Source organism: Anomalospiza imberbis, chromosome 1, assembly GCF_031753505.1.
Source record: "Anomalospiza imberbis isolate Cuckoo-Finch-1a 21T00152 chromosome 1, ASM3175350v1, whole genome shotgun sequence".
In the NCBI taxonomy this organism is placed as follows: domain Eukaryota; kingdom Metazoa; phylum Chordata; class Aves; order Passeriformes; family Viduidae; genus Anomalospiza; species Anomalospiza imberbis.
The window spans coordinates 143,673,782-143,685,376 of NC_089681.1; the positions used below are offsets into that span (position 1 = coordinate 143,673,782).

At 60.6% G+C, this 11,595-nt stretch overlaps 1 protein-coding gene across 1 annotated transcript; it reads left to right on the forward strand.

The window, feature by feature from the left end:
- The first annotated feature begins 7,307 nt into the window (after positions 1-7,307).
- On the forward strand, positions 7,308-11,034 carry MNX1 (motor neuron and pancreas homeobox 1). Its single transcript, XM_068209266.1, has 3 exons — positions 7,308-7,999; positions 9,986-10,146; positions 10,238-11,034. Exons 1-3 carry the CDS (start codon positions 7,393-7,395, stop codon positions 10,571-10,573), a joined length of 1,104 nt encoding a protein of 367 aa, XP_068065367.1. The 5' UTR covers positions 7,308-7,392; the 3' UTR covers positions 10,574-11,034.
- Positions 11,035-11,595: the final 561 nt, after the last annotated feature.

The window sequence follows — 11,595 nt, forward strand, 5'->3', positions numbered from 1 at the left end:
ACACACACATCCCCCTCCAACCCCAGCCCACCCCTTGGGCAGTGCTTTGGGGGAGGGCCCTGCAGGTCACCCCAGCCAGGAGAGGGCTGGTTATTTACCACCCCATTACTTACATTTGATACGTATTTAATTCCCTCTTTAGCTCCCAGCCCCGGCTCCTACACGGGCCAGGCAGCAGGGCAGGCAGGTGTCCCTGCACAGCCCCTCAGCTGCCGGCACTGCGGAGGCTGCCAGAGGAGCGGGGACGGGGGCAGCCCCAAGCGCGTTTTGCAGCCCCCGGAACTGCGCTGGAAAACAAAGCAAAACAAAGCAAGCCCTCAGCTTTCCCCCTAGACAGCCCTGTTTGCCCGCAGCGACGGCGGAAGGAACAGCGCAAGCGATTTTCAGAGCGTCGCGCTGCGCGCAGCCACCGCGGCCACGTGCGGAGCGCGGAAGGGAGCGCGGGGCGGCCGCTCCCCAGCGCGCAAAATACGCGCGGTGTTTCCCAGTGATGCGTTTAGCCAGATGTTTAAGACGTATGAGAGAAGAGTAGTTAAAACCCACATTATATAGTTCTGCCTAGTCTAAAATTGCACGCGCTGACCCATATATTTTAAACTGTAAACGGACTCCAGTCACTTAAAATATTGCAACGTCGATAGGACTAATTAATTGGAAATAAGAAACGAAAGAATACAATTAAACGAGGAGAGAATCATTTTCTAATTTAATAGCGGGACATTTATAAAGATCACAAGCTAAAAGGCATCGAATGATCCTATCGACGGAGTGTTAAATCAGCGCAGCTGGAGGCGGGGAACGGCCCCGGCCCCTCTCCCGCTCCTCCGGCCGCCGCTCCCATCGCCGCCCCCGCGCAGAGCCGCGCCCCGGCCCGCGGAAGCCCCGCGCGGTGCCCTCAGATGCGGTGATGTTTTATTAGCCCCCATTTCCTAACAATAATTTATTGCGATAAAACAGACACCCGAGGTCCTCTTAAATTGTCTTTTTATAATGAATAAATTTAAACTGGCTAATTAATATATAAACTAACCCAATTTGTCAGGTTGATTTGTATTTTAGTTAATTGTGAAAGTAATTACCACACGGGCAAATTAACAGCTTTCTGGAAATGACCAAGGCAGGGTTTTTATTTCCTTCCTGGGTGAAGAAAATTCATTTTTCCCAGCTCTTGATGTGATGAATAAAAGTCATAAATCTGGGTGATTGGTGCAGGCAGAGTCTAAATGGCTTCATATTTCATTTTAGGTTTAATAGAAATATTCATGCTCTGTTTTAATGAAATTAAATTGAAGGGGGGTGGACTGAGAGGCTGTCGGTCGGGCTTAAAGGGGCAGCACACTCTGGGTGGGCTTTTTGTTGTTTTCCTGTGGATGAACAAAAACTGTCCAACGTCCATTATTCCGGACAAACCCCGACTGCGGGAATTGCAGCGGTAGCAGGAATAAATTTTAAATTTTTGTTTCACATTATCTGAAGAGCAAGTCTAAAGCAATCCAGGCAAAATTTTGGAAAATGGCTTGTAGGAAAGAAGAAAAAGAAAACAACCAAAAAACATCTAGAAAAGGCATCCTGGCCTCCTAAGTCATAGCCAGCTTTTTGTTCAGAGATGGGGTCTGAGGTGAAGGCAGGGTTTTGGCAGACCGGCCCCTCTCTGCAGCTCGGGGATCTTGGAGTGCATGAAATGCCCTTTCCCCGGGAGGAACCGGCGGAGGCGGTCGCCCCCCGAGACTCCAGGAGGGGCAAGATGCTGGTGGAGACCCAGCCGCCTTTGGGACCTGCCCGGAGCCCTCCCGGCACCCCCAACCTCTTTGCCGGAGGAAAGGAAAAAGTTTGATAACGCAGAGGCATTTTCCAAGTGCCTGAGGCTGTTCGTCCCAGCCCAAGCACCCGGAGGGGCTCATTTCCCCCTCAGAACGGCCTGGGGCAGCCCCCGGCCCAGGAGCGGCCCCGGCGCGGGAGGCGCCGGCAGCCGGGGCCGCTCCGTAATGGATCTGATCTGTGACTTGTTGATTTCCCCTGAGCAAATAAGGCTTTGATGCAGTCCCGGCGAGAGTGGTTAGCTGATGAATTGACAAAAACTAATCAGCTTTATTGGGAAACAGGTTAAGGGCAGCAGAGTGTCAATAATTCTCCGCCTGACCCCCTCATCCATTAGGAGAGGCAGCTGATTAGACCGAGAAGACCCTGTGCTTTTTGCACTGAAATTGCTTTCATAAACTCACCATTATTAGCAGTCAATGCAAGAGGCTAATTTAGAGGAGACATCCCGACGATGTCACATTTATCAGGGAGGTTTATGTATCATTATCTCATTTACAGAATGTCGCAGTGTAATATGTGTTTTTGGCAATAACGCTGGCCCGCGCCTGCGGTTTGTAGCGGCTTTGGGGATAGCGGGGGAGTTAATTCGGAAAAATGAGAGACACCCCCATCGCAGGGCTCGGGGCGCTCCGCTGTTCCCACCGGGATTTACCCCAGAGCCCCACGCCGCCCCCCTGCGTGCACCGCCCCGGCTTTTCAAAAGGCGAGATAGGCATCTGTTTGCCCCGGCCGGGCAGCGGGGCTCTGCTGAAAGGGACCACCCGGAGGTGTCGGGGGAGTGCGCTCCTTGCGCTATCTCCGCCGAGATAACCGCGCATTGTTGGCTCCCGGGCAATATACTGGATCAACACAGGTGCGGGAGCCGCGGGGAGTTCAGCAGGCCCGGATGCCCTGCGGCACCTGTGGGGACAAACACCCGGAACGGAACGGTGCGGGGGAAGGAAAAAAAGGCTTTAAAAATTGCAACAAAAAAGGAAAAAAAACAATAAGGAAAGGAAAGGAAAGGAAAGGAAAGGAAAGGAAAGGAAAGGAAAGGAAAGGAAAGGAAAGGAAAGGAAAGGAAAGGAAAGGAAAGGAAAGGAAAGGAAAGGAAAGGAAAGGAAAGGAAAGGAAAGGAAAGGAAAGGAAAGGAAAGGAAAGGAAAGGAAAGGAAAGGAAAGGAAAGGAAAGGAAAGGATTTTTTAAAAATTGTACCCTTAAAAAAAAAAAAAAAAAAAGAAAAAAAAAAGTCTGAAAATCGAAATCCTTCTCCAAGCACTAAATATCCATCAGCCAAAAGATGCGACACCCGGGCCGGAGGCGCGGGATGTCCAGACGGGGCGGCCGGCCTGAGCCCGCCCCCGGGGCGGTGATGGACCGGGGTCGGGGTCCTCGTCCCCCACCAGCCGGCCTCGCCTTCTGCCCCATCGCCGCCTGGAGAAGCGTTCACGGCACCGCCCACCCTCCGCCGCGGGCCGCTGCCAGCCGCGCATCCCTCCGGCGGCGGGCACGCGTCCCCACGGGGGCCCCGAGCGCAGCCCTGTGTCCGTGGCTCCCTGCTGACACCGGATGGCTTCCCCTGCAGCTCGGTCCCTCGTCCCCAAAACTGCCCCGAGGAGGGGCCGCACGCTGTACCCAAAGCAGTGTCCCTGCGTGCGGCACAATCCGCAGCCGCCACGGGCCCGCGCAGCCCCGGTGTCCCCGACCCGGGCATCGGGAACCGGCACCGGCTCTGCCCGGGCTCCCGGCCGGTGACAGCCGCGTCCCCGTGTCCAGCGGACTGGACACCACACTTGGGAGAGGGATGGCCCTCATGCCTGCCGGGGCCGGGACGCAGGGAAGGAGGCGGGTGCGGGTCCATCACCCCCCTCCTCCTCCGGAATCTGTCACAGGGACAAGCCCCTGGTCCGGCCACTCGCTGCTCTGGGGCTGCCCGTGCGTGGGGCCAAAGTGACGGTCAATGGGAAACGTGGGGCCGGTGGGGATGCCAGGGGCGACGGCCGCGATCCCGGGTCCATTCCTGGAGCCTCCTCAGCCCCTCGGCGCCCGGACAAAACCGAAGCGGCTCATTAAAACGATCCTGCGATTTGGTGTCCCTCTCTTCATCCCAGGGAGCGGGGAGCACTGGGGTCTTGTGCAGCTGCGAGGCTCGACTCCAGCCCCCGCGGCGGGTGCGGGCTGTGCTCGCTGCGTTTTGGGGTTTCCCGGGCGGCAGCGGCTGTTTGGGAGCATCTGCTCCCCGGGGCCCGTGTGCGGGTGCTGTGTGTGTGCGTGTGGCGCTGCTGTGCCACGCGTGTGCATCGTGCCAGACCAATAGTGTCCATATGCCTGTCCTGCTTGTGTCTGTGTGTCTGTCGTGCGTGTGTGTCCGGAGGCTCTAGTGAGGTCAAGGTGGGGGAAAAGTGCAGGGGAAAAGGGGAATACGAGGGCACTGAGCAGAGGGTTCGTTGTCTGTATGTGTGCACGTGTGAGAGGTGCTCCGGGCCTCCCTCCCACGGGGAAGTGGCAAGGAGACAGGGCCAAAGTTGTCAGATATTTTGTTGGTTGTGTTGGACTCAGTTTTTTTCTCCATTTTTTCCCTTTCTCCCTTTCTTTTCCCCTTCTCTTTTCATTGCTGTTACTTTTCCCACCCCAGGGGCAGGGGCCGGGAGGGACAGCGCACTCTTGTTGTGGTGGCCCCGGCCGCCCTTGGGGCACAGTCCCGCCGCCCCAGGAGTGCGGAGCGGCCCCTCCCGGGGGGCTCACGGTGATGGAGCCGCGATTTGGGCATTTCCCACAGCCGAGACCCTTCTCCACGGGGGAGAACTTTTGAAAGGAGATCATGTTTGTCTTGGCAGTGCTTCGTGCCGCAGCCTGACCTTTCGCTCACACGGCCGGGCCCCCCCGGGGAAGCGGGACCCTGGTAAGGAGAGACCCCTCGCCCCGCTCTTTCCCTTTTCTGTCCGCGGCTGTTTGCCTCAGATAAGCAGGTGCAATAAGGCTGTTGACAGACCCGGGATTTGGTGGCAGGGTGACTCCCTGACCCACAGGTGTTTATTCTTTCCGACTCGTTAAAAAGCGGCCGGCGGCGCGTTTACGGCAAATATTTGCCGGGTGCAGGAATGGTGGAAAACTGTCATTGGACACACGGCGGAGCCAGCGCGGCCGGCGGAGAGCCGCGCACTGCCGTGGCTGGGAGAGTTCTCTCCGCGGGGAGCAGCCGATCCCCCGTGGGTGTCCCGGCTGTCCCCAATGGGTGTCCCGGCTGTCCCCTATGGGTGTCTCCAGCTGTCCCCCATGGGTGTCCCGGGCTGTCCCCTATGGGTGTCCCGGGCTGTCCCCCATGGGTGTCTCCAGCTGTCCCCCATGGGTGTCCCGCGCTGTCCTCCATGGCTGTCCCGGGCTGTCCCCCATGGGTGTCCCGGGTGTCCCCTATGGGTGTCCCGGCTGTCCCCCATGGGTGTCCCGGGTGTCCCCCATGGGTGTCCCGGCTGTCCCCCGTGGGTATCCCGGGCTGTCCCCCATGGGTGTCTCCAGCTGTCCCCCATGGGTGTCCCGGGCTGTCCCCTATGGGTGTCTCCAGCTGTCCCCCATGGGTGTCCCGGGTGTCCCCCATGGCTGTCCCGGCTGTCCCCCGTGGGTGTCCCGGGCTGTCCCCCGTGGGTGTCCCGGGCTGTCCCCCATGGGTGTCCCGGGTGTCCCCTTTGGGTGTCCCGGGCTGTCCCCCATGGGTGTCCCGGGTGTCCCCTATGGGTGTCCCGGGTGTCCCCCATGGGTGTCCCGGGCTGTCCCCCATGGGTGTCCCGGGCTGTCCCCTTTGGGTGTCCCGGGTGTCCCCCATGGGTGTGCCGGGCTGTCCCCTATGGGTGTCCCGGCTGTCCCCCATGGCTGTCCCGGGTGTCCCCTTTGGGTGTCCCGGGTGTCCCCCATGGGTGTCCCGGGCTGTCCCCCATGGGTGTCCCGGGTGTCCCCCGTGGGTATCCCGGCTGTCCCCCATGGGTGTCCCGGGTGTCCCCTTTGGGTGTCCCGGCTGTCCCCCATGGGTGTCCCGGGCTGTCCCCCATGGGTGTCCCGGGTGTCCCCTTTGGCTGTCCCGGCTGTCCCCCATGGCTGTCCCGGGCTGTCCCCTTTGGGTGTCCCGGGTGTCCCCTAATGGGTGTCCCGGGTGTCCCCCATGGGTGTCCCGGGTGTCCCCCATGGGTGTCTCCAGCTGTCCCCCATGGGTGTCCCGGGCTGTCCCCTATGGGTGTCTCCAGCTGTCCCCCATGGGTGTCCCGGGTGTCCCCCATGGCTGTCCCGGCTGTCCCCCATGGGTGTCCCGGGCTGTCCCCCGTGGGTGTCCCGGGCTGTCCCCCATGGGTGTCCCGGGTGTCCCCTTTGGGTGTCCCGGGCTGTCCCCCATGGGTGTCCCGGGTGTCCCCTATGGGTGTCCCGGGTGTCCCCCATGGGTGTCCCGGGCTGTCCCCCATGGGTGTCCCGGGCTGTCCCCTTTGGGTGTCCCGGGTGTCCCCCATGGGTGTCCCGGGTGTCCCCCGTGGGTATCCCGGCTGTCCCCCATGGGTGTCCCGGGTGTCCCCTTTGGGTGTCCCGGCTGTCCCCCATGGGTGTCCCGGGCTGTCCCCCATGGGTGTCCCGGGTGTCCCCTTTGGCTGTCCCGGCTGTCCCCCATGGGTGTCCCGGCTGTCCCCCATGGGTGTCCCGGCTGTCCCCCATGGGTGTCCCGGGTGTCCCCTTTGGGTGTCCCGGGTGTCCCCCATGGCTGTCCCGGGTGTCCCCTTTGGGTGTCCCGGGTGTCCCCCATGGGTGTCCCGGGTGTCCCCTAATGGGTGTCCCGGGCTGTCCCCCATGGGTGTCCCGGGCTGTCCCCCATGGGTGTCCCGGCTGTCCCCTTTGGGTGTCCCGGGCTGTCCCCTTTGGGTGTCCCGGGTGTCCCCCATGGCTGTCCCGGGTGTCCCCCATGGGTGTCCCGGGTGTCCCCCATGGGTGTCCCGGCTGTCCCCCATGGGTGTCCCGGGCTGTCCCCCATGGGTGTCCCGGCTGTCCCCCATGGCTGTCCCGGGTGTCCCCTTTGGGTGTCCCGGGTGTCCCCCATGGGTATCCCGGCTGTCCCCCATGGGTGTCCCGGGTGTCCCCCATGGGTGTCCCGGGTGTCCCCCATGGGTGTCCCGGGTTGTCCCCCATGGGTGTCTCGAGCTGTCCCCTATGGGTGTCCCGGCTGTCCCCCATGGGTGTCCCGGGTGTCCCCCATGGCTGTCCCGGGTGTCCCCCATGGCTGTCCCGGCTGTCCCCTTTGGGTGTCCCGGGTGTCCCCCATGGGTGTCCCGGGTGTCCCCCGTGGGTATCCCGGGTGTCCCCCATGGGTGTCCCGGGTGTCCCCCGGCGCCGCCGCCCGCAGCGCGGGGCGCGCGGAGGGGGCGGGCGCTCGGCGGTGACGGCCGGGCGGCGCGGCCAATGGCGAGCGAGGCCGCAGCGGCGCGGGGCCAATGGGAGCCGCCTGCGGCCCTTGAAGGGGCGCGCCGCGGAGCGCGGCCGCACTGCCGCCCGCCGCCGCCGGGAGACGCGGCCGGCCCGGGGCAGCCGCGCGGTCCCCAGCCGCCTCCCGCCGGCGCTCCCATGGAAAAATCCAAAAATTTCCGCATCGACGCGCTGCTGGCTGTCGACCCCCCTAAGGCGGCGGCGGGGCAGAGCGCGCCGCTGGCCCTGGTCACCTCGCTGGGCGGCAGCGGTAGTAGCAGCAGTGGGAGCGGCAGCCCTCCGTCCTCGTCCTCCTCTTCCTCGTCCTCCTCTTCATCCTCCTCCGAGCACCCCTCCGGCGGCCCCGCCGACTGCCTGCGTACCGACAGCCCCTCTCCGCCGCGCCTCCTGGCCGCCCACTGCGCCCTGGTCCCCAAGCCCGGCTTCCTGCCCGGGGCGGGCACAGGCTCGCACCCGCACCACCACGCCTCGGCGGCCGGCATGGCCCTGGGACTGCACCCCGCGGCGCCCGGCGGGCCGGGCATGCCGGCGCAGGCGGCCCTCTACGGGCACCCGGTGTACGGGTACTCGGCGCTGGGCGGGCAGCACCCGGCGCTCTCCTACCCCTACTCGCAGGTGCAGGGAGCGCACCCCTCCCACCCCGCCGCCGACCCCATCAAGCTCAGCGCCGGCACCTTCCAGCTGGACCAGTGGCTGCGGGCCTCCACCGCGGGCATGATCTTGCCCAAGATGCCCGACTTCAACTGTGAGTATTTGCTTCCCTCCTCACCGCAGCCGCGTCCCCGCCAGCCCCTGTGCCGCTGCACGGGCCTACCGGGAGCTGCCTCCTTCCGAGAGGGCAGAAGCCTCCTCCTGCCCCGCCTAAACAAGCTGCAGACTTAAACTGGAAGAGACGCTTTATTTTTTGCAAAATTTATGTTAGAAGAAAGGAGTGGGAAACGGGGGTGTGCGGTCACATCGCCATTCCCTGCCCTTGAGGAGCCCCGGAGAGCCTGGCCTCTCACGGCAGGTTAAACGGGAAGGTGACAAATTGCTCCCTGCCTTTGCAAATGCCCTTTACCGCCGTTCCGGTGGGTAGAAGCCACCGGGGAGGGGAGGTGGGAGTTGGTCAGGGGCCAGGGGTCCTCATGGTGTCCCTAAAACACCAGTCTCAATGTAATCCCCCAAAAGCGAGGTGAAAGGTTGCATCATTCACTCACCGTTCTTAATTTTATTTCTCCTTTATCGGAAACGGACATATAATAATGATGTCAAGTCTCCTCCTAGGCAAAGGGACGTAGGGAGAATCTGGGATCGGCCAAAAACCTGGGGTTCTGCATCCCCTGGAGATAACGAATAGGAAAGAAGTACAGTCGGAAGGGATTAGGTTTGGGCCCAGGAAAGGCTGGGAGTGCTGGATGGAGCCAGGCAACCCCGCAGTCCCAGCAAAGCAGAGCTCTAGGCCTCGCGGCGATGGGGAACTTGCGTGCATCTGGTTTAAGCAAAAGATCCTTTTCGGAGGTGTGAGCTCTCGGTGGGAATGGCCGGTTTAACAATACCGGAGGTGTAGTTTTACGAAAATCATGCCAGGAAAAGAATTGCGATTTTTCCCCCCCCCTTCTCCTACTCGGCACACACATTCGCAGACAAAAAAGTCCATTGTTTTCTCTCGGATTGGGATTGTTTAGACTGGAACATTCAAGAAGAAAAAATAATTAGGAAAGCTGTTAGAGTCCTGCCTCTCAAACAAGGGGCAGAGGGGAATAAATAACCAAGCAAAACGAGTCTCGGAAAATCGCACCACGGTGAGAAAATCTCCCGGGCACTGCGGCCGGGAGCGGACACTGTCCTATTCTTTCCGCCGCTTTAGCGAGCTGTCTCCGACCGTGGCCGGGGAGCAGAAGCTGCCCGTTCCTAGATTTCTTTTATTTTTCTAAACCTAATAAGCCAAAGTATCTAAATAATTTGAGAAATGGGCAGTAGCGCTGCCAGGTCTCATGCCCAGAGGTGTCCGGGCCATTAAAGAGGCTCAGTTCCCGCTTTCTTGTGACTGAAATTTTTTTTTTTGTTTGTTTGTTTTGGTATTTTTTCCCCTCTCTAATAAATCCTTAGTTTTGATTATTTTTCAATGTGGAAAACACGCTTTTTCTTTTTCTTTTTTTTTTTTTTTTTTTTTTTTTTTTTTTTTTTTTCCCCGTTTCCAATACAGTTTTCTAGTCCTCGCTGATGATTTAGTCTCCGAGGGGCAGCCGACACTCGCAGGGCGCGGAGCGGACCCCAGGCTCGGTCCCGGTCCTGGTTCCGGCCGGCAATCCCGCTAATTAAACGGATATGGGCGGGCAGGGAGTGCGGCATGTTTAACTAAAACATTAAATGGAGCAAATTGCCGCTCCCCGGAGAGCCCCGTGCCCCTTCGCCGCGATCCCTGGCTTCGGTTTATTGTCTCGCGTTTGTTAGCCTCTTGGGAAATCAATAGACATATTTTCCTTTATTTAAAAGATTTCATTTAATTTTTTTTTTTTTTTTGGTCCCTGTGGGCGATCTCTTGACACGGCGGAAGCCGAGAAACCCCGGAGTCAGAGGGCCTGGAGGCGATCCCCGCCTCGGTCCGCGCTCCGGTGGAAAATGGTCCAGCCTTGCTCCAGTCTCACACGCTGAGCCTTTCCTGCTTCCCAGCGCACTCCCGGGGGCTGCGCGGCCGCGGCAGGGCGGCTCCGCGCTCACCTCCGCGCTCCCCCTTCTCCTTTCCCAGCCCAGGCGCAGTCCAACCTCCTGGGAAAGTGCCGCCGACCCCGCACGGCCTTCACCAGCCAGCAGCTGCTGGAGCTGGAGCACCAGTTCAAGCTCAACAAGTACCTCTCCCGGCCCAAGCGCTTCGAGGTGGCCACGTCGCTCATGCTGACCGAGACACAGGTGAGTGCCCCCGGCCCCGCGAGGGCTGGGCGGGCGTGGCTGCCCTGGCGGGCGCTGGATGAGGGGATGTGTTTGTGTCCCGTCTCCCCAGGTGAAGATCTGGTTCCAGAACCGGCGCATGAAGTGGAAGCGCAGCAAGAAGGCGAAGGAGCAGGCGGCGCAGGAGGCCGAGAAGCCGAAGGGGGGCGGCGGCGAGGACAAGGGGGATGAGGACCTGCTGCTGCCCGCTCCGGAGAAGAGCGCCGGCAGGAGGATGCGGGAGCTGCCCGACAGCGAACCTGAAGACGAGGAAGAGGAGGAGGAGGAAGAGGAGGCGGCGGCGGCGGCCGGCAGATGCTGCCCGTACCACTCCTCCGACTGTTCCGAGGCGGACGAGGAGGACACGCAGCCGCGGGGCCGGCACGGAGCCCCGGCGCAGCCCCAGTGAGCCCCCCGCGCGTCCAGCTCCTCCAGCCGTCCCGCCGGGGTGTCCCGCCGCTCCTGGTTGGCACCTGTCCCGCTCTCCCCTTGTTTTGATTTCTCCCTGCTTGGAGAGGGATGGAGAAGAGGATCCTCCCCATGCCGGGCGGGGAAGAGGATTTATCGTGAATACAGTGTTATTATTGACTGAAAAACCAGACAAAACTTGAGCTCCCCCACCTCCCATCCCTGCCCCCTGGAAGCGCGTTCCTTTCGCTGAGTATTGGAAATGTTTTGTTCTTACTATATATCGGGAAATCTGTTTATGATGACATTAACGTTAAAACTGCTGGAAATCTCAATACTGTCTTTATTTTTGTATATTGTATTTATAAAAAAAAAATTACCTCTACTTATGCATGCTAAATTATTCCCCAGGTCCTCCCACCCGTGCGATGGGGGGAAAATAAACGGAGTTTTTTTACTGGAGGTGTACGAGCGCTGTGTGAGGGGAGGATGCTCGCCGCTCCCGGGCCACGGCATCCCGGTACTTTGGGAGGTGCCAAAGCGCTCTGGAGGGAGTCGGGGACCGCTTCCTAATCCGAATTTAGTCCAGTGCCACAACTGCCGTGTAATGACTGTATTGAGAGGATATTCCCGAGAGGAGCACCTCAGTACAGGGGCGAGCTACCCCGGCAACAGCGCTGCGGGTCCCAGGAGGGTTTTGGGGCGGCGGCGGCGCTCCTGGCCGTGCGATGCTTTTGGGAGCTCGGGGACTGGCGGCGGTATCCCCTCCCAAGGGGCTGGGGCCTAGGAAAGGAGTGGGAGCAGCGCTGTTTTCTAGGGGCGACTCGACTTCCGAAGGAGCAAGGCCCTCCCGTGCCCTCCCCGGTACCGAGGACGGGACCCCCGGCTCCCCGCCCCGCGGCGGTGGAGCGCAGGGTTTTCAATAACTGCGCGATTTATCTCGCCAATAAATTTGCAGATCAATTAATCCCTGTCACCGCGGCTCTTCCCCAAATCAATTATAGAGAATTTAAATATAATCAC

Coding starts and splice junctions, on each gene's coding strand:
- MNX1 (XM_068209266.1), top strand. CDS start 7,393: ATGGAAAAATCCAAAAATTTCCGCATCGACGCGCTGCTGGCTGTCGAC. Junction 8,000..9,985: donor CAAGATGCCCGACTTCAACT/GTGAGTATTTGC, acceptor CTCCTTTCCCAG/CCCAGGCGCAGTCCAACCTC. Junction 10,147..10,237: donor TCATGCTGACCGAGACACAG/GTGAGTGCCCCC, acceptor CCGTCTCCCCAG/GTGAAGATCTGGTTCCAGAA.